The sequence below is a fragment of the Lepidochelys olivacea genome (assembly GCF_965140295.1).
Source record: "Lepidochelys olivacea isolate rLepOli2 genome assembly, chromosome: 14".
Taxonomy (NCBI): Eukaryota; Metazoa; Chordata; order Testudines; family Cheloniidae; genus Lepidochelys; species Lepidochelys olivacea.
In genome coordinates, this window is record NC_140424.1 from 18,766,865 (window position 1) to 18,792,149 (window position 25,285).

At 44.6% G+C, this 25,285-nt stretch overlaps 1 protein-coding gene and 1 long non-coding RNA gene across 2 annotated transcripts; one reads left to right on the top strand and one right to left on the bottom strand.

Moving 5' to 3' along the window:
- Positions 1–1,961: 1,961 nt before the first annotated feature.
- On the bottom strand, positions 1,962–25,105 carry LOC311530693 (uncharacterized protein). Its single transcript, XM_084647503.1, has 7 exons — positions 24,891–25,105; positions 14,454–14,595; positions 13,282–13,605; positions 11,188–11,502; positions 10,288–10,398; positions 7,865–7,924; positions 1,962–6,432 (listed from the first exon to the last, which is right to left on the bottom strand). Exons 2-7 carry the CDS (start codon positions 14,521–14,523, stop codon positions 6,392–6,394), a joined length of 921 nt encoding a protein of 306 aa, XP_084503629.1. The 5' UTR covers positions 14,524–14,595; positions 24,891–25,105; the 3' UTR covers positions 1,962–6,391.
- LOC311530695 lies at positions 10,315–13,288 on the top strand. The gene is made up of 3 exons (XR_014714070.1): positions 10,315–10,413; positions 10,996–11,209; positions 11,933–13,288. It is a non-coding gene; the product is annotated as an uncharacterized lncRNA (long non-coding RNA).
- Positions 25,106–25,285: the final 180 nt, after the last annotated feature.

Sequence of the window (25,285 nt, forward strand, 5' to 3'; positions counted from 1 at the left end):
ACCTGCCTCTAGGATGGGCAGCCCCTAACTGAGATAACTGCCAGCCTTATAAAGATTCTAAGGCGGGAAACCCCGTAGAATCCCTGCACAAAACCAGTTTGAGCTGGTACTTGTTTACCACTGTACCACTACTGACCGTTGAAAAGGGCGGGAAGCATTCTAGCTAACCCTCGGGTCACATGACCAATACTCCATTTTGGATTATAACATGGATGCCACCCAAATACAATAAACAATGATAATACAAACACAAACTTTAGGATTTTGCCCCTTACAAGAGGCGCGACCAGCAGGGCGGCTGGTGGAGAGGCATGGCAAGTGGCCAGCAGAGAAGCTGGTGGAGAGGGCCAGAGAAAAGCCCTGTAGAGGCGTGGCAATCGGCCGTTGGGGCGACGAGCGAGTGCCCGAGCAGTGCAGTGTGTTAGTGCCTCCTTACCCCCCACCCCTGTCTTCCACACAGGGTGGGAGGTGAACTCTGCGGATGAACCTCTGAACTCTGTGACTGCACTGGCCAAGGAGAGCAACTGTGAGTGGGGGTACAGAGAAGGGACGGGCACGCTAAAGGGACTTTTGGGTTGCTGGACTTAAGACCCTGAGGGGAAAAGGACACTGCCCAACTTACTTTGGGGTGGGTCTTTTGCTCATGGTTTGTGTTTATGAACCATAGCTGTGGTGTTTTCCCAAATTAATGCTGAGTTAATTCCCTCCTTTTATTAAAAGTTTTTGCTACACTCAGACTCTGTGCTTGCGAGTGGGCAAGTATTGCCTCTCAGAGGCACCCAGGGGGTGATGTGTAATTGTCAGAGGTTACTGGGTGGGGGCTTGAGCCGGTTCGGTGTTGTATTGTTGAAAAGGAACCCCTAGATACTGAACCGGCCCTTGTTGCTGCTGGCTTCACCTGGCAGAAGGGTTACATGAGTAAGGACTGCAATGCAACTTGCAGACTCAGGCTCCAGGACAGAGGGGATTGCCCGCCTAAGATCAGAGGGGTGCATTTCCCTTTGATTATCTGCTGTCAAGTTTTAGGGCCAGGAGCTCTCCCAGGCTTCCTCCTACCCCGCATTTAAACCTGGCTTGTTTGCCATTTTTGTCTCCTGGAGTAGGAGCCCTTCTGGTGTACACATTTTCATCCAACACCTTGTGCTTCTACAGCTTGGGTTGTGTCTTTCTGCCCATCCCTTTCGGCTCTTGTGTGGCAAGAGCTTCTACCAAGCACATGAAATGAAACACGGGACTGGGTGCTAGTCTTTGCTTGTTTAATCACTTCCTTTGCATCTGAACATCTTCAGTGGATGTTGCGAAACTCCTCTTCCTCCCCCCCTCCACCTCCCAGTGTTTAAAGGTGGTATTCACAAAGGTGGGGGATTTCACTATTTACAGTGCTCATGGGTGGTTGGTGGTTCTCTTAAAATTATACTGCTGTATGTAGGATATGTTTTGGAGTGAAGAAAGCTTAGACCAGATAGATAGGTGCCTTTGCTAGCATTTTTATAAGATTTAAAGAAATAAACATTCACCCTACTGCAGAACTGATGGAAGAACTTGGTTTCTGGAATGACCTATGTCCTGCTGATGATGCAATCTTACGCTTTATTTCCATGTTTCTCTCTAGATATTCCCCATGCATTGGTTACTCCCAAAATGGAGAATTCGGTTGAAACCCATTCAGATTTGCTAATTCTTGTAATTCAGATTTTAAACCCTATGGGATGGAAGGATAAAGCACAACCGTCCTTCGTACGAAGGGCCTCAATTGTCACAAAAGACTCCTGAAACCTTGTGTATATACAATTTTTAAACCATTTTAAAACAATTTTTAGTCTTCTTTGCAACTATAATAATTAAGATAGAAATCAAAACGGTGACTTCAAAATCCGTCTGGTTAAAACCTTCTGTTCAGTCAGCAGACAGAAAGAATCCAGAGACGAAAAACACAGAGAAATAATTTCCCACTTGCCAGTGAGTTGATTTAATGGCTTTTTATGTGAAAATCTTTCATATCATTAAGTAGATTGGGTGCTAAAATGACACTGCAGCCAGGAATTCTCATTTTAACAGGAGACATTGATCCATTGCATAATAAAACAAAGCAACGTGTATTTGTGTTTTGATTACAGTTATTTACAGGATTGGTTAAAGGGGCACAGAGCCGAATAGTTGAGGGTCAGAAGTTTCTATACTTTGGAAGTTGCACATTATGGCTTTGGTCCTACAAGCTTCTGATCATCACCAGGGGAGTTGAGGGTGTTGGACATTATACAGGGGAGACCTATTAGTAGATGTCCTTTGATTATTGCCCTTGTTTCTGGTATGAATAGCAAGCTCCGAGGAACTAAAAAATATTCCATTGCCTCCTACTGGAGGTGTCTTGCATAGCTATAGCTGCATATGGGTGCACTGCCAGCCCCGTCTCTCTTCCCTGCTATGGGTGCCTCCTAGCAGGGCTCAGCGGGACTGATAAGTGTCTTTCCCAGGCACGCCCCCTCTTCCGCACTCAGCCCCACTCCCACCCAGGCAGAAATCTGTGGGGAGGCACGTGTCCCCATGTGACCCCCCCTCAGCTCTCTGCTATGTGAGATAGAGGTGAAGGGAAATCAAGACTCCTCCATGAACAACCATAAACTAGCAGCCTGTCCCTTCCTCTCCCACAGCCGCAGGTACCTGCTTGGCAGTAGGTGTCCGCAGCACTCTCTGGCCTGGGCCGTGCCCGCAATGGAGTGGCAATAGGAGAAGTAAGCGGGAAGAAGCTGTGAGGGGAATGGGGGCAAGTTGGTGCTGGCTTTGAGCGGGTGTGGAAGGCGCAGGGGGAGCAGGAAAGGGGCCAGAGGCAACACGTGGGGTGGTCACGTGCCCACCCCAACCTTTAAATTGCCCCCCCACCATCAAGAGTTATGGGTCATTTCTGGCTCAGAGCACATCAGATTCAACATGGTCATCTCTCAGGCCCCAATCCTGCACTGTTATCTCATTGTGCCCACATGGAGCCCATTTTGACATCAGCTGGGCTTTGCACAGGTGCTGCAGGCTGTCTACATGGGTCACAGTGCAGGACTGAGGCTTCATTTGGTGCAGCTCCCCCGCACCTCGGGAAAAACTAATAAAGTTATGCAGGTGTATAAGCACCCATCAGAGGCAACAAGCCAACACCCATGCAGAATCCAAGCCCTGATCTCACACAGTGTTAACCTCTGTGTTGGAAATAAAGAAAACACTGGCATGGCTTTAGCAAATACGTAAGTGTCAGGATGGGAACATTTGAGACCTAACTCACTGGTCAATGTGCTCTTTCTAGCCATATGAAAGTTCAAAACCTTATGGAAAAAATATATAATATTCTTATCACTGATACTGCAAAATTAATTCAAAATGATTTCTTACAGAAATAAACCACAAGTAATTAGTTTTGCCATGAAGTAAAAAAATGTCAAGAAAGAAAATGCTATCCACAGCCAGAGACAATGCTAGAGCTAATTCTGGAACACAAGCTCCTGTGGCAACTTGAGTGGAAAAAGAATAACTTTGGTTCACATTTTTAAAATGTCACTAATGGAAATTCTATTTGAAAATTTGTATCTGGTTTCTACTGATTCTGCTGGCAAAAAAAGTTTTGGCACAGAACGATACTCGTATTATTGGCACGGAGCCATAGTTTCATTATTGGGCTACTGATGTCTGGCCCAGCACTAGAAACCAACACAGACCAACTGAAAGATTCAAAAAGAGCCAGCTGGAATTGCCATTACGGGTTTGATGCTCCAGAATCTGAAAGGACAGTGTCAGACTTTGCTTTGCATTACCTTTGGCTCTATATGCATGACTTGCTATGTACGTAAAAAGAAAAGGAGTACTTGTGGCACCTTAGAGACTTACCAGTTTATTTGAGCCACAAGTACTCCTTTTCTTTTTGCGAATACGGACTAACACGGCTGCTACTCTGAAACCTGTCATTATGTACATAAAATACACTATAATTGCAGATATGCCTTTGGCCTTAATTAACAGAAAGACTGAATCAGCATAGCAATGACAATAAGATCTACCTCTTTGACTAACAGATTCCTGAGACAAAACCAATGGATTCCTGGTCATGCGATGGCTGGCTGTTTGGATGGAATTTTGTATCTGCAGCTTCCTGCCCTGAAGAAGCTAGGTCCTGGGCCTAATTACTGGTTTAAAACTCAGCCAGAGGAGGTGTGACAGGGTGTTATTAATAGCACCCTGGTCACTGAGTTTGCTGCAGCACTGGCAAGAGCACAGGATTAATTGAAGCCAATTAGACACTTTCTGTTGGGGGATTATGAGCCCCTGGGTGCTATTCACTGGCCTAATGAGGTAACTGGGAGGCTGTAAATGGGAGGAACAGGAAGCATGGGGAGCTGAAAGGGTGAGCCTGGGCTGAGGAGTGAAGGTGGCATGGAAGCCTCCTCTTGCTATAACCCTGCACTGAAATCCTCACAGCGTGTAAGGAAAGAATAAATACACCCCTGGTGAAAGGGTAAGGGCCGGGCATGTGTTTGTGACTGAGTCGACACAAACTGGCCTGGAGGTACGGTACACTGGGCAGCGACGGAGGCGCCCATTGACAGGAGGATGAATAGTCTCACAAATCCTCCCACCTCCAGGTTCCGACATTCCCATGTACAGGCCCTTGTGTCGCTGGTGGGTAACTGGAGTGTCACAGATACATAGCTCAGCCCAGTGGCCCATCAAGGATAGTGTTTTACCTCAAATAGCAACAAATAGTGAACATTTCTGAGGAAGACAAAACAGCATCTCCCAAACACACACTAGTTATCTAGACAAGGTTCCCTGGCATCCTAGGCAGCTCTATGTCTGCTCGAGGAGGAGTTGTTTAAGCCTGGTGGGTACTACAATTCCCAGCAACCACTGGTGCAACTGTCAATTAAGTTTATTTAAACAGGGGTTTCAAAAGGTCTGTCCTGTCCCCAAAGAGTGTTTGGAAAAAATTACTAAAATCTGGCCCTATGGGAATCTCCCATTGGTTTTCAGCCGGAGGGAGGAAGGCAGGTATCTCTGTGTCTTTCAACATAGCAAGACATTTGGATAAAATCAATGGCCAAGATTTTTTTCAATGGATGCCTAAAGTTAGTGTCCTAAATCCATGTTTTAATTACCTGATTAAAAGCCCTGATTTTCAAAAGTGCCAAGACCCCAGCAGCACTACTGACAGTATATGGCTGAGGCTACACTATTCAGTCAACAGAAATTTCCCATCATTGCAATACCAACAATTTAGCTCCTCAGTTCTAGTGTAAATTAACTGCATGTCATTTAATCACCCTACTATCTAAAGTGCCAGAACAGGTCTACATGGCACGTGGGGCAGGGACAGTCTTTGTTTGGTTTTTGTACGGCACCTAACAAAATAGGATCCTGAGCCATGACTGGGAGTGCCAGTCTCTACAGTAATATAAATACGTACATATTTAAACTGCCAGTGGCCTGTCTTAACTAGCATTCCACCGTTGGTACCACATTGGAGCTGCACCAACAGGAGAGCAATGGTGGGAAATTTTAAGACATTTCTAGTGGAGGCTAGGGGCAACATTTTCAGAAGCACCTAAGCCCTTTGGAAGCTTTCAATGAGCAGAGTGGCCAAGTCTTGCATAAGCTTGAAACAAATCATAACAAACAGCACACTTTCATTCTTTAGGGTGAAATAATCCAGGTAACTCTCACCCCACAAAACAAGATTCCCTACTTTCTTTCCATATTTTTTATCATATGTAGAAAGTAAATCAGTGCAATTAATTTCTGCAATCTACTTGTGAAGTTAGGGCCCCATTTACATTCATTTTCTCTTCATTGTGTCCATTCATCATACAACTCTTGCAAGTAATTGAAGACGGTTCTGATTCGGGGGATGGTTCCCAGTTCTGCAGCCCCTTCACAACACACCATTTGATTAGTGAATTAGATTGGCACTTGCATCACAAAGTCTTTGTGATCGTGCACTGCACTTCTGTCCTGATGGCTGCAGGTTAATTGGGGGATACAATGCTACATACATCTAGCTGCCATATTAGCCCATCCTAAAGGGCTGGCTATTAAGGTAGGAAACAAAGCTTTGATTCCATCAAAAGTGGGGAAAATATGGTCTTAAAGCATCAGTGTTTCAGGGAGGGAAAGAACTTTGCTCAAATTATCAGACCAGTGAAACTGAGAGGAGAATGTAGCCCCCAGTCTGCAAAGCAGGGGATATCAGACAAAAAAAGTCTTTAAAATGCTAGTTTCTTAACATTGTTTGATTGCTGAGTGTGTATGTACTGAATGTCTTAGTTTCTGTATCTACTGCTTTGCTTAAATTCAGTTGCATTGATGCAGGCTGGATCATCATTGTTTCCTATCAGGAGCCATCTTGTTTCATACGTCAGACTTCTTGGTTAGATACATTTTCTTCTGCTCTTTCATCTGTAGAAATCAGGGGGAAACTCTTGTGAGAACACCCTAGACTCAATTTCCAATTTACAAAAGAAATGCCTGAAGCCAGGTTAGCGACAGCTGGGTGACGGCGAGCTTGCTCCTGCTCTTTCTCACACCAGTGTAAAAAAGAATCTATGACAGTCAGTGACATTACACCAGTGTACAATGGGTGTCAATTAGATCAGAACCCGGCCCAGTGTGTATCTGTTTGGATTCAGTACAGGCAAAGCACAGACTGTGGTGGTGCCAGCTTCCCCTGAATGGCCCTGCCAAGGTACCTCAGCTCTGACCTAGTGGAACTGCCTCGAGGGCCGAGGGGATCCTGTCACTGTTGTTCCATAGGGGCTGGTGTATGGTACAAAGGCTTTGCCAATTTGCCAATAGCTGCACTGGCAAAGCCCCCGAAGGAGACACAGCATGTTCCGACAAGAGGCATTCTCTACCGCTATAGTTCATAGATTCCTACATTCCAGGGCCAGAAGGGACCATTTTGACCTCCTGTGTGACACAGGGCCATTAAACCTGCCCAGAATAATTCCTTTTGAACTACAGCATATCTTTAAAAAAAAATCCAACAGTGATTTGAAAACAGCTATTGATGGAGAATCCACCATGGTCCTTCTTCCAATGGTTAGTTACCTTCACTGTTAAAAACTTACATCGTATTTCAGTCTGAGTAGTTCAACCATCTCTCCTAACACAAACCAACCAGGCAAAAATGCCCCTTTACCACAATAAACTGCAGCTACATAGCCATTTTTCCGGAATAGGTATGATTATTTTTTTTCACACCCCAACCAACATAGCTATGCTGACCAAACTTTACAGGGCAGACCTGGCCTCTGTCTGTAGCCTGTCTGTTCACACTGCCAGTGATGAGGTGCAATGGGAGAGCTGGGTGGGTTGCCAGAACGGGAAACGAACAGGACATTGCAGATAAATATAGAGGGTCAGAGGCTGAGTTTTGGTAGGTTTAATATGCGTGGGTAGAGCTGTGTGGTGGTTCGAAGGAGTGGTTCGGTTGAGGGTAGCAGCACTGAAATAGGAGGTTCGGGGTCCATCAGCTGAGCTGTATGGTGTCCCAGGACTGGCAGGGGGTACTTTAGATCAGGAGTTAGATACTTTTCATAGGTGTGTGTACTCCCGGAACATATTTGCTTGGATTGCTGCAGGTCAGAACTGAGGTGTGTTTTGGCAGAGCTGCAGGAGAGAAGCACATATAGCCAGTCCATGCAACGCACGACATTGTGTTCTTATCAGCTTTTCATTATGAAGAGCACTAAAATGTAACAAAGCAATCAAATCACAGAGATATTGGGCTAAATTCAACCCTGACACAACGCCAGCAATTTCAGCTGAACTACACACCAGATGAACTTGACCCATGATTAGATACAATATGAACAATGGAAAGGCTTACATTGTCTCAAAACTGGAAGGAGGTTCCTTAATATGTCTGCAAAATTCCCTCTGGCCATTGCTAGGAAAATGAAGGGGAAAAGGGATTTGCATTAGAAAATGTATGAAACCATTACATGATTTAATTTCAGGAACTATACTGCATCACTGAAAACAGATTTTAGCAGTGCTGCTTTCACTGTGTTGACCAAGACAATGAATGAGAGGCAACACCCCATTGTGAATGCAGACACAGGAAAGGACTACATTTTGATTTTGACTGGGGTCAGTCACGTGTTTCCGTGCAGCCCTCTGCATGGTTCCCTGATCACTTGTATACCAGGGGCAGTGCTGTCTTGCGTGTATTTGAAGTTCTTTCTCTGGGCTGGATTTGGCAGTGCTACCCAAAGCTTTATTTTAAATGCCATCTGAAATTTAGCAAGAGATTAATCCTTTGCCTGGCTTGAGACTAATGGCAAAGCGAAAAATTTTCAAATATGCCTATGTTACTTAGGAGCCCTGGTCCCACTGACTTAAGTGGAACTCAAAAACATGTCCTGGGGACACTTTTAAACAATATTTCTCGGTTAATATAGGGCCTGGTCTTTACTGGGGGTAGAATTGGACCATTGGGGCTGGGAGTTACACCTCTCCAACATCATTATTTTGCATGGTAGGACACAATCTATGGATATGACTGAAAAGCACAGGGTACTTTAGTGCAGGAAAAAGATACCCTTGATTTCCTGGAGGACAAGCAGGGACACTCTACTCTCCTACTGTCTCCAATATAATTTCTCATGCTCTTTAGGGGGTGCAAGGTAAGGTCCATTGCGTGTTACAGGTTTGCATTTGTTCATTTGTATGGAATCAGTCTCCACCAAGGATCATGCAAACTTCCCATTTTGTTCTTGGGTGTATCATTAAGTGTTAGGTTTCAGTCATGAAGAAGTATGGACTGGAATGGACTCTACCTGGTTTGTAGCATGGAGGGGTTCAAGTGCCCACAAATACTGGCTAAATCAAGCCAGTAAGCTCAAGAGGAGAGTAAGGATATGTCTACACTGCAAAAAGAGTTGTGTTCCTAACTCAGATTAAAATAGCAGTGAAGATGTAGCAACTTTACTTTTAATTTGGGATAGCAGCTAGAGTGCAGGCCGAAAGGGATATGTCTACACCGCAGCTGGGCGCAAGCCTCCTAACCTGGGTAGGCAGACTTGTGCTCGTAATAGCAGTGTGGACATTGTGGCTCAGACTCTCAAGCCCACCTGACCCCTGGGTTTGAGCTTGGGTGGTTAGCCTGATTCTTGCTGGAGCTACAACCTCCACGTCACTATTTTCAGCATGATAGCTTGAGCCCACCTAGTGTGAGTCTGTCTACCCAGGCTGGAAGGCTCACATCCAGCAGCCATGTAGACATACCCCAGGAGTTGAATTTGAGCTGCTCATCCAAGTTGCCATGTTTTCACTGGTATTTTAACCTGAACAAAGAGCTTTTCTTTCGCAGTGTAGACATATCCTTAAGCAGCAGCATTCCTGCCTCTTCTAAATTCATGGCATTGGTTTGCACTAGACATTTTAATCTCAAATAATTTTGTTACCAATTAACTTGTGGTAGCTAACACATTTACAAAGGCTGGCATGGACACTACCCATGTTTGCTCCAGGCTGCCACCTTTAAGAGTGGATTAGCTGAGTTTGTGGTATTAGCAGGGCTGGAACTAGAATTTTTGCCACCCTAAGCAAAAAAATTTTTGGCTGCCCCCGCTTTTTTTTATGCCCCCCCTCCTGCTCCCTCAGCTCCGCCCCTTCCCAACCCCTTCCCCAAATCCCCGGCCCCGCCTCCTCCCCCGGGCTTGCCGCATTTCCCCCCCTCATTGCTTCCTGCGGCTCCCCCACCCGCAACCCTCTGCCCTAGCTCACCTCCGCTCTGCCTGCTCCCCTGAACATGCCGCCGCTCCGCTTCTCCCCCCTCCCTCTCAGGCGAGGGAGCGGCAGCGGGTTCAGGGGAGCAGGCGGAGTGGAGGTGAGTGAGGGTGTGTGGGGGGGAGAACCGGAAGTAAAGGAGTGGGGTAAAGGAACCGCTCCCTGCCCCAGCTCGCCTCCGCTCCACCTCCGCCGCTCGACTTCTCCTCCCTCCCAGGCTTGCAACGTGAAACAGCTGTTTCGCACGCGGCAAGCCTGGGAGGGAGGAAGGGGGGAGAAGCAAAGCGGTGGCGGCGCGCTCAGGAGAGCAGGCAGAGGCGGAGCAGAGGCAAGCTGAGGCGGCGGGGGCACATTTCCAGGGGCGGCATGGCCAGCGCCGGAATGCCGCCCCAAGCACCTGCTTGTTTTGCTGGTGCCTAGAGCCGGCCCTGGGTACTAGCTCCTAGCAAATGACTTTTTGAAACTCAGCAAGCGCAGATCGGACAGGCTTCGCCCTTAATGTGTGTTGTCAGACTGTACCTCGCTGGCGGTACTTGTAGTACAGAACAGCTGCAAAAGAGCAGAGAACCAGAAAGAGGAGCACTAGAACGGGGGCAACATGCTCTTTCATGGTCTTCGGAATTTCCGGATCTGGAAAAAAACCAGGTGTGTTAATAAGGACTCAAGAACATTACGGTGACAACCAAAGCCGTAGAGTGTTTAAAGCAGTAATTCATAGCGGGATGATCTGTGTGTCATACGGTACATTTGGCAGATGTTGAGGGTAACTTTTGTGATCCTGTTTTCAGCTTACATGGAGAAAAATTTTCAAAGGTGCCTAAGTGGTTTAGGAGCCGCAGTTGACTTCCCATAAAACTTAGGCAGCTACAGGCTAGATCCACAAAGAGACTTAGGCACCTTGTTACCCAGTGCAATCCACAGCCCTGAGTTAGGCACCCAACTCTGTATGCACTGCTTGAGGAGATTTAGGAGCCTAAGAAAGGGATCTGCAAAAGCCAGCACACAGAGCGAGGAGCTGCCTAAACTAGCCAGTGGGAAATACTTTGGCACCAATCTCCATGTGCGATTCACAGCCATGAACCCTCTCCTGGCGTCAGGTGCCTAAGCCCTTTCTTGTACAAAATGCACTGCCCACACTGCTTTGTATTGTAAAAAAATCTAGACTAATCTAGCATGTGAAGCAGATGCATGTGACATATTATTCAAAAATCTCTGCTTTACCTGCAGACAGCTATTCCTGGAACAGTATGTTGGTGGTGCTCAATAATAATGGCATTAGAACTAATACTCTGAGAACTTCCAGTCACCCCTTTCCAGCTGGGGAGCAAGAATTCTGCACAAGACAACTGCTAACGTTTCATCATCAGGGGATGATTGATTTGTGGCTGAAACTCAAAGTATTTCTGCTATATCTTATACCTGCGGTTGAAGTAAAATGGAGGTAATCAGCGACTGCTTTGTGGGCACTAAGGCACTTGGTTTTGTTTCTCTTGGTGTGCACATCATACAGCACAGTACAGCAATACTCTGAGGCAGCTAAGCTGGGTTTCTCATGGAGAGTGCTGCTAAGGCTGGTTAAGCCACCTTCTGCTTCCTCAGATACCAGGCTTGCACTGCCCGTCAGGTTAGTCCCATGGCCATTGAACCAATGGATCTCCCTTTGTCGATGCCCTATAGGTGACAGGCAGGTGAGCTTTGTTCCGTTCCTAGTGAGATTAGGCTCAGTTTCTGGAGCTGAAAGAAACACAGTGTTGATTATGGCTTGTACAATATCCATTGCTTTTTTCCCACAATAGGTGACTAGCGGTCCGAATTAACAGCTAACCTATGGGTCAAATTCAGCCTTGGCATGTGTGGGTAACTCCACTGAAGTTCAGTTGAGGATGAATTGGCCCTAGAACTGTGTAACGACAGTTCTGGCTGGATTTCTGTGGGGATGGAGCTAAAGGATCTGGTGCTAGGGTGGGTCACAACTGCACCTTATACCATACGTGTGAGTACAGCTGGGGAAAAAAGGGAAAGTGACAATAAAAGAAAAGTGGATTGAGGTGTCACTAAAGATTCTGGAGACGGCAGGGAGTTTATAAACAAAAATGGTTTCTGCCAGGGTGGTTTGGGTGTCCGTTTATACCTGATTGATTTCTCTAAACGTTTTATATTGCAGGTGAACCTCTAATGCGGAGGGCTTGACAGCCGTGACTTCAGTCACACACAGTGCAGCCATTTGCTCTACAGGCTTCCCTCACCCAGCAATTCAACTGCCTGCGGTTCTTTTCTCAGCCCCCTGTGTCTGGTCCAGTGCTGACCTGTGTGACTCCTGCTATTCTAGCCATGGCTGTCACAACCCTAACTTTCCTACAGCACAGACAATTGCTGCCACTTGGGAAATTTTAGATCCTGGCCCACCTCATTCTGCTCCCTTATTCCACGGGCCCCATCCTCAGGAGCGAGGGGCTTGCTGATCAATACGGTAGGTGCCCTTTGAAGGCCATTGCAGGAAACCTCAGTCAACCCTAGCTCCATGCTAGTCTTGGTTAACAAACTCTTACTTTATTGACTGCAGGTAAACCCAGCAATTAACTCATTTAGTGTGGATCTAAAGGTGCCCTCTTTCCCCTCTCGCTTACCAGAAAGTCTCATAACAGATCCCAGGTCAGACTTCCTCCACAGCTCTACCAATGCATCACAACCCTCTCTGGCAGCATTTATCTATTCCTGTGCTGCTATACATGGGCTAAAGAGTGGCTTTGCCCTGGGCAAAAAGCAGCATGCAGCCGTACTGACCCAAGAGCAGACTTGGAACTCAGAGACTCACAATCTGGTCCCCCATTTCCTAAGGGCTCAAGGGAGAGGGAAGAGAGGGGGGATAATCTATGCCAGGCCTCTACCTGGCAAAGGATACTTCTGCTTGCACACAGGAGGCAGCTGCATTGGGTGATATGTTTGGGGGAAGGGCAGAACCAAGCTTCCCTGCAACTGTTGTGGCTGCTCTCCCACCCTGCACTGGTACCCATGACATGGGCAACAGGCACAAGGGAACGGTGTCCCTTAACCCTGGGTGGCTATACAGTAAGGGTCACAATCTGGCCCTAAACAAGCTAATATAATACAAATGACTGGAACAGGGAGAAGAACACAGTCCAATTCCGTGTCTCTACTGAGCTAGAACCTTGACACTCGGTGAGCTCACTCATGGATTGCTGAGTACAAGAACAATAAACGCTGAGCTTTCACCTGTCCATCACAGGTCACCAAACAGTCTCCATTCTTTTACGGTATTTCAACCATTTAAGACAATGGGGCTGTGCAGGGCCTAACTCAGTGTTTGAAATGTTTTATTTATTCTGAAAACCTCTTTATTTTATCTCCAAAACCTCTAGTGCTGGTAATTGTCCTCTGAAAACTAAATCCATGGTCGAACTGAATTTATTTATTAAAATGCTCAAAAAAGTAACTGAAATCTGCAGTAGCTTTATTATAGTGTCCATGATCCCCTCTGTGCTGTGAGTTTACCTGTAATCTCAAGGGTTGCACATCCATCGCGTTCCCCAGCGTCAGAATAAAGATGCCATTTATAACCTCCTTCATCAGTTGCTTTTACTTCCTGTATGTGCACTTCAGAAACATTGTGTTGTAGCACCAACCGAATTCTTCCCTCTTCACTGGAATCCTTTCCTGCCCACGTGTTTATAACGCTTTCTAAGCACGAGTTCTGTTTATTACAATTTTCACAGCGCTTAACGACCACATGTGTAATCTTCTTGTTGCTAATGCATGAAATTGTTGCCGTTTTGTTATATTCTGTCTTGACATCACTGCAGATGAAGGTTGCAAGTTCTGAGGGAGGCGGGGGAAAAAAGAACACAAATAAATTATTACTCAAACAGAAATCATTAAGTGTAAAACAAGTGTTTGATTGCTAAAATATAGAATAGGTTTAAGTGGAGAAAACTTGTATCCGTTCAAGACCATTTGGCCATATTCTGTCCCAAGTTACACCTGTGCTACTTACATAAGCAAATATGCACAACTGAGCACAGAATTTTAATTTGGGTTTAACTAATCTCTAGTGTAATTCCACTGATGTCTGAGGAATTACCCCTGGGGTGAATGTGCCCTAAGATGACAGACAACTGATGGCCAGCATTTAAATCTACTTTATCCAAAGAGCATTTCCAGTGGATGGAGTAGCACTGTTAGCATATTAGCACATCTTAGTCTCAGTCTTAGTCTGGAATGTGGGGGCTCGGTAGACAGGGGTTCTCCCAGGAGAGCCAAAGTGGAGGTTCCTTATTGGCTGAGCCAGTGGGAGCAGTGACCAGCCTGTCTGAGTTTACAGGAGACAAACGGGATATAACGATTGCCCTAAAACGGATCTGCTGGCTGATTCCAAACCACGCTGGTTGTGGTGGGAGTGGAGCTGGAGGGAAGAGGTGATGCTGTGGTTTGCAGTATCCCCTTAGACTATCAGTACTGTAATGTCTCTTCTTGCCAAGCTGCTAGTTCCTCTCCACGGAAGGCTCTAACGTCAGTTCTTTCGTAGCCTAACTTGGTTTCCTCCTGGCCCTTGCCCCAGCTCATTGGGTTGCTGGTTTTAATTGTTAACAGTTCAGCTTTCTCCTTGGAGCATAAAATATATATTATTGTGTGATGAGAGACCAACACAGTAAAATGAGGTGACTTACGGCCGTGGGAGGCACTTGAGAAAATGGACAGGAACAGGAGGCATGCAGCTGTTTTCTGGAGGGAGCCCATCAGGCGTGTGTCTCAGATGTCTGAGATCCTGAGGTGAAAGATGCTGTAGACGTCCAGCGTTTTGGTATTATTCTATCAGAGCAGAAGAGGTGACATCAATTTCTTGGGTATAAACTTAATTTACAGCCTTGAGAATTCCCATCCCCTTCTCATCCTGTTTAATCTCCTTTCCACCAGCAACAAAACGACCTCTCATCACAGGACTTTTGCCGAAAGAAGAACCCATTGTACATCACAGCAAATACCTTTGGATGATGCCTGTGCAGTATAGGGAGGCAGCTTGATCTAGTCAAGGAAGTGGTTGGCTGTGGGGACACTTAGGTTCTGTTGCTGATTCTGACACCGTGTGACCCTGGCTTAGACTGTCCCTGACCCTTGTGACCACTCCCAGAGCCCACCCTAGCCTCATGGCTTGGGCACAGAAGAATGCAAGCAAGAGTATGAACATGGTGATTTTCAAAAGTGTACATCTCAGCAAAACTTGAATGGAATTTCATGGTGCGGGGTAGGGAAGGCCCATCTCCAGTCTGTGGGGTTTCCCTCTCCCCACATATCAAAGGCCTACTGAAAACAAGGGAGGCATGGGAGCGTCTCAAAAAAACAGTCGCAAGAGTCATTTATATCAGAAAGCGTTAGGCATCCTAAATGTAGGGATTGCTACCAACTCTATCGTGCTATGTGATTTACTCTTTGTATGGGGTGGTGGTGATGGGGGATGTTTAGATGAAACCCAACGAACCAACATCCCATCCCATCTGAATGGACATTCACTGCCCTATCACACTGTTTCCCCTAGTGCCCTGGGCCTTCTTCTGATACTGTACAATGTGCTGCTTGTCAGTTAGCTACCTAGCTGCTACCCTCTTCCTCCCCCAAGATGGCTGCACTTCATTGGTATTGTGTGTACACCTAAAAAGAAAAGGAGTAGGACTTGTGGCATCCGATGAAGTGAGCTGTAGCTCACGAAAGCTTATGCTAAAATAAATTTGTTAGTCTCTAAGGTGCCACAAGTCCTCCTTTTCTTTTTGTGAATACAGACTAACACGGCTGCTACTCTGAAACCTATTCTTACAAGGTTATTATCACTGAACAAAGTTAAAAAAATATTTTTCTCTCTAATTTCAGTGTATTTATTTTGTACATACTCAATTTCACTGTTTCCCCTAAACAGTCAATTGGCCATGATCGTGTAAAAAATTAAGCAGATGCTGAACTTCACTGAGCTCAGTTAAGGAATTACTCATAAAGATCCTTACAAGAATCAACCAGGGAACAGAAATGTCCTTATAATGTCTTTAAAAGAATTTAAGCAAACTTTTCTGTACATACTATTTCAAAGGTGGGCTAACAGAAGCTAGTCAAATTAGAGTCAAATTTTAAAAAAATCAAGTTGGCTGATGTCACACCCCAATGAACAGTGCCATTAAATCCAATGGAAATCAACAATTCTTTGTGTGTGAAATCTTACCGCCTGGGCACAGTCCACTTTTTCTTTTTCAATTCTACACTACCCATCTGTCTTTTTCTTACTCACACGTTTGCCAGAATGATTAGCCTACATGTCTGGAGTGGCCTCTTAGTTTGGCTTGAAAAAAAGCCATAATTTTTGAGGCATTCAAAGGTGTCTGGAAATTATGGTCCATTTCAGTTTACATGTACCAGATTTACAAGAATGAAAAAAATCGCAGAGACTGTCTATGTCAAGTTTTGTTGCAAGGAAATTATCACCGCTCTGATAGAAACCCCCTGAACAGGGAAGCTTACAGCAAAAACACCAACTAATAATTAATCAGAGAATCCAGCCTAGAGCCAGGAGAGAGGAGCAAAGAGGTGTGATCCTAGGACCTGTTCCTGCAAACCCTTAAACACAGGACTTGCAACTTTACTCATTGACTTCAATAGGACTACTCCCATAAGTGAGGTTGCTTATGTGCTTAAGTGTTTTGCAGGATACTGGGCCTTGAGATGAGTTGTCTCCTTCATGACCTATGTATGTACTTCTTGTTGTTTATCTTGGGCCTTTGTGTAATCTTTATCTTTGTTTTCATTCTGTCACTGTACAACTACCCTCATTGCAGGCTGTGTTTTTTCTGCTACTCTCCAGCACTGTACTGGAGAATTTGTACCTTGGATCTGCCTCTTTCTTACCCTTGGCTACTTCTTGCTCTTATTTCTAATTCTGCATAGGTCTGTACGTTGTCCATTCTTTCCTGCATGGCTCAAACCCTTCGGGACAGATTCTTATCTCTGGGAACACTTTCAGTGTCCTCCCTATCACATTGATGAAAATCATAGATTTGAATGTAGTGCTCAGGAAAGACTGAGTCCGACTTAGCATATGAAGCTGATGCTGGGCAAACTTCTCCCACAGGCTTAATTAATGCACCTCAATCCCATCTTGCAACATCAACTTATTCTGCCGCTAAACCTGCACACAGCTTTGCCAGCGCCCCTCAGCCCTGGCTTGCAGCATGGCTGTTGTTCCATTCCTAGGCCCACACGCAGCTCTGCCAAAGCATCTCAACACTGATCTGCAGCACCAGCTTTTTTGCCTACAGACCTTCAATGTACCAATGTACCTTCATTCTGGCTGAAACTAGAGGCAAAGGGCATCCTGCAAAAATGAACTAATGAAAAATTGTACATGGATTTTCAGAGACCAACATTTACCAATTTTTCCCAGCTCTGATGTTGATCTGTGAACCGTATACCACCCTGTACGGACATTGTGGCCTGTTCTGTATATTTTGTGTGGATTTCACAAAATGTGTATGAAATATTTGGACAGTTCTACAAGGGTTTCACGTGGGGCGTTTTATGCAGACCAGTAGAATCAGGCACGCACTTAACTAAACTTTTCATTAATGCCCAGATCTACTTGTTCTTGAAATAGATAGCTTGATAAAAATGAGGAGGAGGGAACCAGGAATATGAATTAATGAGTCCTGTAGCAGCACTAAAGGGGCCATCACCAGAACAGCACAATGGGGGAGTGACATGTCACACTCAGTCCCCAGTGTTTGCACCTATGCCTTGAAGTGATGGCTACCTGTAGTGGCCCTCATTTTCCGACCAGCCCTTAAGGTAACATGTTGTGAAATACCAGATACCTACAAATAAAACAATCAGACTGTGATATAAATCAGAGCAGTCAGCTAGAATTGCCAATAACTGTTCGGGGAGATCATTTCACTAGACTGAACTTTCTGCTTCATCAGTATCAGTGAAGTGTGATGTTTAACTTTGCCTTTAGCCTTATCAGCTGTGCCTGTGTTCTTCAGGTTGTTTCTGTTCCAAGCTGCAGAACTTAGCCACTCTTACAACTCTGTCCTGGGATGAGCACCTTCCGCAGGGTCCTTAACTCCCGTTGACGTCAATGAGAGTTGGGGCTGCTCAGGACTAGGCCCTTCATAGCTAGGGCCTCATTTCCCAGCTTTACCCTGGTGCAAGCTTGGAGGAACTCTGTAAAGTCAATGGAGGTAACACCTGTGTCTAACTGATGAAGGGGAAGGGAAGATTAGGGCCCCATAATTTATTTCATGGCACTTTACTCTCCAAGGGAAACTGAAAATTTATCATTTGCCAGCCCAGGCCCCACAGCTCTGAGCTGCACTCCAGACTCCTCTGACCACTGGCAGAGGTTTGGGAACAAGGCTGAGCTTCCGTCTGCTTTTCACTGTCTAAGAAGCAGTTTGCACATCTCTACTCAACTGGCCTGATTCTGTGAGATCAGGGCTGAGCATTGCCGGCTGACAGGGACACCAGTGGCAGTTGGGGGTGGGAAGCTGAGAGAAAGAGATGGAACCATAAGTCACCTTTGAATTCTTCACCAAGGTCACAAGGAGGTTTGGCGGAATCCATGGGCGGAATTTGCCCCTGTTGTAAGTGGGTGCAACTTACATCAACTTCAGGGGGCGCTGCACCTGCTTATGCCAGGATGAATTTAGGGCTACAAGCCAACGCTGAAGTCAGTAGTGTCACGTGTAAATCAGTGTAGCTCTGACTTCAATGGCACGATGTCAATTGACACCTGATGAGGAACTGATCCTAGATGTTTAATCGTATCTCAGGAGGCTCTAGAGGTGAAGCTATTCCAGTCAGCGGGACATTAACAAGATGCTCTGTACTTTCGTGTCCATTTGTCAATAAAAATGGATTTAAAAAAAAAGATAAGCCAGAGTCACTAACATGGGACCTTTTAATGTATGGTAGAGAATTAAAAACTACCATGCAGGGGGCTGGAGAACAGCTTCTACCTGTCTATGGCTGAAAGATGTTAACACAGAGGTAGGTGCATATCATTAAAGAGCATCGATATTAAGGGTGGTTAGTATTGAATGCAAAGTGTTGTAACTTGAATAAAGACACATGTAAGACCCCAGCTACACTGTAAAAAGTCACTGGTTGGTGGTTCCACTACGGTTACTGCCTGACACAGTTAGCAACATGGTTCAGGCATGCAGTGTAGTGAAAGGGAAAAAAACGTGATCCAGGAAACTACAGGCCTATTCGTTTGACCTCAATAGTATGCCTGGTCTTGGAACAAATTTTGAAAGAGAAAGTAGCTAAGGACATAAAGGTAAACAGTAATCGGAATAAAAAACAACATAGTTTTACAAAAGGTGGATCATGCCAGACGAATCTGATCTCCTTCTCTCAGAAGGTAACTGATTTTTTAGACAAAAGAAATGCAGTAGATCTAATCTACCTGGATTTTAGGAAGGCATTTGACACAGTTCCACTTGGGAAGTTATTAGTTAAATTGGAGAAGATGGGGATTAATATGAGAACTGAAAGGTGGATAAGGGACTGATAAAAGGAGAGACTACAGTGGGTCATACTGAAAGGTGAACTGTCAGGCTGGAGGGAGGTTACTAGTGGAGTTCCTCAGGGAGTTCCTTAGTACCAGTCTAATTTAACATTTTTATCACCGACCTTGGCACATCCAGACAGGTATTTCCAATAGAGACATCGAAGTGTTAGTACTGTTATACAAGGCACTTTGAGACCTCACCTAGAATACTGTGTGCAATTCTGGTCTCCCATATTTAAGAAAGATGAATTCAGATGGGAACAGGTGCCAAGAGGGGCTACTAGGATGATCTGAGAAATGGAGAACCTGCCTTATGAGAAGATACTCAAAGAGCTTGGCTTGTTTAGCTTAACCAAAAGAAGACTGAGGGGAGAGAGGATTGCTCTCTGTAAATTTATCAGAGGGATAAATACCAGGGAGGGAGAGGACTTATTTAAGTTAAGCACCGATGGGGACACAAAAACAAATGGATGTAAACTGGCCATCAACAAGTTTAGACTTGAAATTAGATGAAGGTTTCGAACCATCAGAGGAGTGAAGTTCTGGAGCACCCTCCCAAGGAGAGCAGTGTGGGGGGGGGGGAGTACAAAAATCCTAACTGGCTTCAAGACTGAGCTTGAGAAGTGAATGGAGGGGATGGTATGATGAGGGATGGAGAGGGCTCTGAGTTCCTACAGAGAATTCTTTCCCAGGTAGCTGCCAGACATACTCAGGATCTAACTGATCTGCATATTTGGGGTCACAAAGGAATTTTCACCCAGGTCAGATTGGCAAAAACACTGAGGAATTTTCACCATCCTCTGCAGCATGGGGCACAGGTCACTTGCAGGTTTAAACTAGTATAAATGGTGGCTTCTTTGTAACTTAAAGTCTTTAAACCATGATTTGAGGAATTCAGTAACTCAGCCAGAGGTTAAGGGTCTATTACAGGAGTGTGTGGGTGGGTGGGGTGAGGTTCTGTGGGCTGCGATGTGCAAGTCAGACTAGAAGATCATGAGGGTCCCTTCTGACCTTAAAGTCTATGAGTAAGGTTTCCTCCTGCATGAACTGAATTCCTAAATCCCATGAACCCTTGTTCTTTGCCACAGCATGATTTGCTTAGGCAAAGCCTATCCTGTTTTGGGTTTTTAATTGACTAAAACCTTGCAGTGTAATAGGACAGATAAGTGAGATATCTCATATTTTGTATGATGTCCTTCGCTGAACCACACACACATTTCTTGTGTTTCCAGATTTGGGCTGGAAAACTAGGGAGGGTTTTTCTGATAAGCCTCACTTCTGGCAAGGCTACCTATACCCTGGGCTAAATTCAGCCCTTGGGTAGCTCCGCTGAAATTAATGTGATGGGTTTGGCCCCCTGTGAACTGCCTTTCGCAGAAGAACAAGAGCAAATATCGAAAATGAGGGGTGGGAAAGGTGGGGAATTAACCAAAGAAGGAAGGGAGTTCGGCAGATAATGAATCAGACTCTCTGGCCCTAACTAGAAAGCTCAGAGCTCAGATAGGAAAGGGTTATGAGTGCATGAATTTTGTTCATCAGCTGCAACCTTTTTGTGTCTCTCGTTTTTCCCTGATTTTGCTTTTGTGTTTTGCATTTCATTTGCTATACACAAGCCCTGTGTTTATTAAGACAGAAATAAATAGATTAACCTAGTGGCCCAGAGATCAGTCTTTTAATACTGGGAATATACAATGTTGATACAACGTTAATCAAGGGTCAACCCTTACTCTGGCAAAGCACCCAGTGAAGGCAGGGGGATTTTTCTTGAGTGAACACTTAGGACTGCACGGTTTGGCTCAGTAAAAATAAAACTAAGGATTCGAAAGTGCTTCCCAAATATTATGCAGATAATTCTCACAGCCCAGTTGTTCTACAGACAGATAAACTGAGGCACAAAGAGGTCATGGGCATTGCTCAGGATCATAAGGTGATTCTATGGCAAAGGGAAGAATATAAAGCAGAGGTGAAAGAATGGTTCCTATTGAAATTAATAGCAAAATTCCCATTAGCATCCATGGAACCAGGATTTCAGCTCAGGAGTCCCCAATCTTACACTGCTACTCTGATGACTAAACCTCACTTCCTTCCACCTTAAATCATGGAGGCTTGCTCGAACAAGGCCGGGGAACCAGTTCTAAGTACTGTGAGTGACAAGCAGAGGGCTAAATTCATTCCTGGTGTAACCCTCTTATGTCAGTAGAGTTACATCAGTGACTCATTTGTGTCCATCTGTACAAAGGGGCATGGAGGACAAGATGTCCACTCAATGTGCAGCAGCAGGCTAAAAAGCAAACAGAATGTTGGGAATCATTAATAAAGGGATAGATGATAAGTCAGAAAATATCCTATTGCCTCTATATAAATCCATGGTATGCCCACATCTTGAATACTGTGTGCAGATATGGTTGCCCCATCCCAAAAAAGATATACTGGATTTAGAAAAGGTACAGAAAGGGGCAACAAAAATGATTAGGGATATGGAACAGCTTCCATATGAAGAGAGATTAATAAGACTGGGACTTTTCAGGTTGGAAAAGAGATGACTAAGGGGAGATATGATAGAGGTCTATAAATCATGACAGGTGTGGAGAAAGTAAATAAGGAAGTGTTAATTACGCCTTCTCATAACACAAGAACTAAGGGTCACCAAATGAAATTAGTAGGCAGCAGGTTTAAAACAAACAAAAGGGAATATTTCTTCATACAATGCACAGTCAACCTGTGGAACTCCTTGCCAGAGGATGTTGTGAAGGCCAAGGTATTAACAGGGTTCAAAAAAGAACTAAATAAGTTAATGAAGGATAAGTCCATCAATGGCTATTAGGCAGGGATAGTATCCCTAGCCTCTGTTTGCCAGAAGCTGGGAACGGGCGACAGGGGATGGATCACTTGATGATTTCCTGTTCTGTTCATTTCCTCTGGGGAACCTGGCATTGATCACTGTCAGAAGACAGGATACTTGGCTAGATGGATCTTTGCTCTGACCCAGTATGGCCGTTCTTATGTCCTTATGACAAAGGGGAGATGGTGTTTAGGAGGGTGATAGACAATTAACAGGCTCCTGATCCCCCCTACACTAGGTAAATGCATCTGCATTTCACAACCCCCACTGCACATGCACACCAGGTGTTCATCCCATGACCTTTTTGGTGTCTGCTACAACAAATGGATAGGTGATGTGGACCTGGAGATCTCTGCTTTCCTGGGGGTTGACAGAGACCCCAGCAGTTCACCAGTTAAATATGAAGGCTGCTATCAGCCTTTTAAAAGGTAACTTGCTCCAAATTTCAGACCCCCTTCAGTAGTGGCAGAATCAGACTGGCTGAAGAATTCAGGGATTGTTGAATTCCTCACACTCCAGCCTCAGTACCTGCTAGCTGTGAGACTCAATCCATAAACACCGTAGGACAAGTGGAAAACACTAAACAAAATGAAAAGGAGTACTTGTGGCACCTTAGAGACTAACCAATTTATTTGAGCATAAGCTTTCGTGAGCTACAGCTCGTGAGCTGTAGCTCACGAAAGCTCGTGCTCAAATAAATTGGTTAGTCTCTAAGGTGCCACAAGTACTCCTTTTCATTTTCAAAGACAGACTAACACGGCTGTTACTCTGAAACTAAACAAAATGTGAGCTATTGACGACAACAAGGAAGTCAAGCCAACAAAAAAAAAAACTTCCCCAGAAAAGCCTTCCTTGAATTGCCATGCTGGGTCTGCAGCTTCGTTCTGGCAATCCTAGCTGGATTTATATTCACGTTAAGGGTCATTCCTGCTGAGTTACATCTGAAATGAATTGGGACCCATTAACTCAACTGGGGAAAACACTTTTCCCTGTCAGTCACACTACAAAATAAGCGCTACCACCCTAAAAGAAAACATGCAAGATGACGAGAAAGGACAACACGACTCTGAGGCAAACAAAAAAGAGAAATCAGCAATTAACTGGGGCGTGGGGATTCTGTGGGGAAGCTGTATTAGACTCCGTGGAAAAGAATGCAAAATAAGCTGAATATTTTAAAGCACATTTGCTCAAACCGCTGGATAATACTCAAGAGTTGTTTACTGCTTACAGCTTTTAAAGGGATTTTAAATGAAAAGAGATGAGGCTGTGTGGAAAGTTAATTTCAAGTCAATACATCCCTGCAAACTAAATTGTTACTGGTTTGCTTCCAGCCCTGCTGGAACAACAAATCTCAGTATAAATCCATGCTGTAATGTAACTTTCAGTGCCTCCTACTTATCAAAATCAAGAGTTGCAAGAATTTTAATTGTAAAGTAATGGCAAGCTATTAAAAACCATTCCTTTGCAAAACATCTACAAAATAACTACTTTGGGGAAAGGGGTCATCCCCTCCCCAAAAAAACCCGCTAACAGGATATGACAAATAGCATCAGTGTGATGGGACACTCACCTGAGGATTCGCAAAAAGAAAAGGAGTACTTGTGGCACCTTAGAGACTAACCAATTTATTTGAGCATAAGCTTTCGTGAGCTACAGCTCACTTCCTCAGATGCATACTGTGGAAAGTGTAGAAGATCTTTTTATACGCACAAAGCATGAAAAAATTTGAAAAAATACACACAAAGCATGAAAATACTTTTTCATGCTTTGTGCGTATAAAAAGATCTTCTACACTTCCCACAGTATGCATCCGATGAAGTGACCTGTAGCTCACCAAAGCTTATGCTCAAATAAATTGGTTAGTCTCTAAGGTGCCACAAGTACTCCTTTTCTTTTTGCGAATACAGACTAACACGGCTGTTACTCTGTCACCTGAGGATTAAAATTCTGCATGTGTTACAGTGATTCAGGACCTGACTGTCCACTGTTTTGCCCCTTGTATGGTTATTCATACCTGTGCAAAGTGGCTGTCAGATGGGACCGTTTTGATAGGGTAACATTTTTTTACCCACTTTGCACAGGTATAAATGGTGCGAAGACAGGAGAGAATCATGCAAAAGTTTTGCTGAGCAGCACTCAAATGCAGAACATTTCTAGCACACCTGTTTCACAGGTTGTGTCTTTGCTGCAAAACAAGGTGGTGTGTTTTTACATGGTTAGCAATCTGAATGTAAACTCCTACTGCAGACTATAATTTTTACCTCCATGTAGTTAGTTGATGTAAATCCCAGGTCAGGGGTGTTTGACCTCAACTAATTACACAGAGAGGTAAAACTACATTGTGATATCTAACTTGACATGCAAGACAAACTACAAAACAACGTACAAATATTTTGCAATGAATACATAGCCTTAGTCTCATCTCGTGGCAGGCAAAAGCAATCTTTGTGGGATTAAAACATTTGGGAAAATATTCAAAATTGCAGAGAATTGTTTGCATATCCTAAGCAACATGCATAAAACAGAAGCAACGAGGAACTTCCTTCTACAGGATATGTTCTAAAAGCACGAGTTGCTCAGCTGATGACTTAGATTTTCAATACAAATTCCTAACTGACTGTTTAAACTGGAAACCAGCAAGCTTTGTAATGGAAAAAAACAATCTGGCCGTCACCTGTTCAGAGCCTGAAAAAGAATAACCTAGTACAGTACCTGAAAGCTGACAAGCATCCAGAATAAGTTTTCGATCCCTGACTGCTTTGTTCCCTAGTATAGTCACTTCCAGCAGCTGGCAATCTTGCAAGAAAAGAACTTCAGCTGTAAACTATAAGCTTTCCCACTCCAGTTTATTCTGCAGATGCTTCGGCCCGTGGGGTTGTTTTCATAGCCTGGCAGGTGAGTAGACATGGGAATTTTCCTGCTTCGTGTTTATCCCTGAGCTCAGGGTATGAAATGAAAGCACTGGATTTCCCATCATAACACCAAGGAACTTTCACTTTCATTTTCATTTCATTTGTAGCCAGCACTTTTACCTCATTAAATATGAACTGTTACTATCTTTCAGTGCTGGAGACAGGTAGAGGAATTAGAAATCATTGTACAGCTCA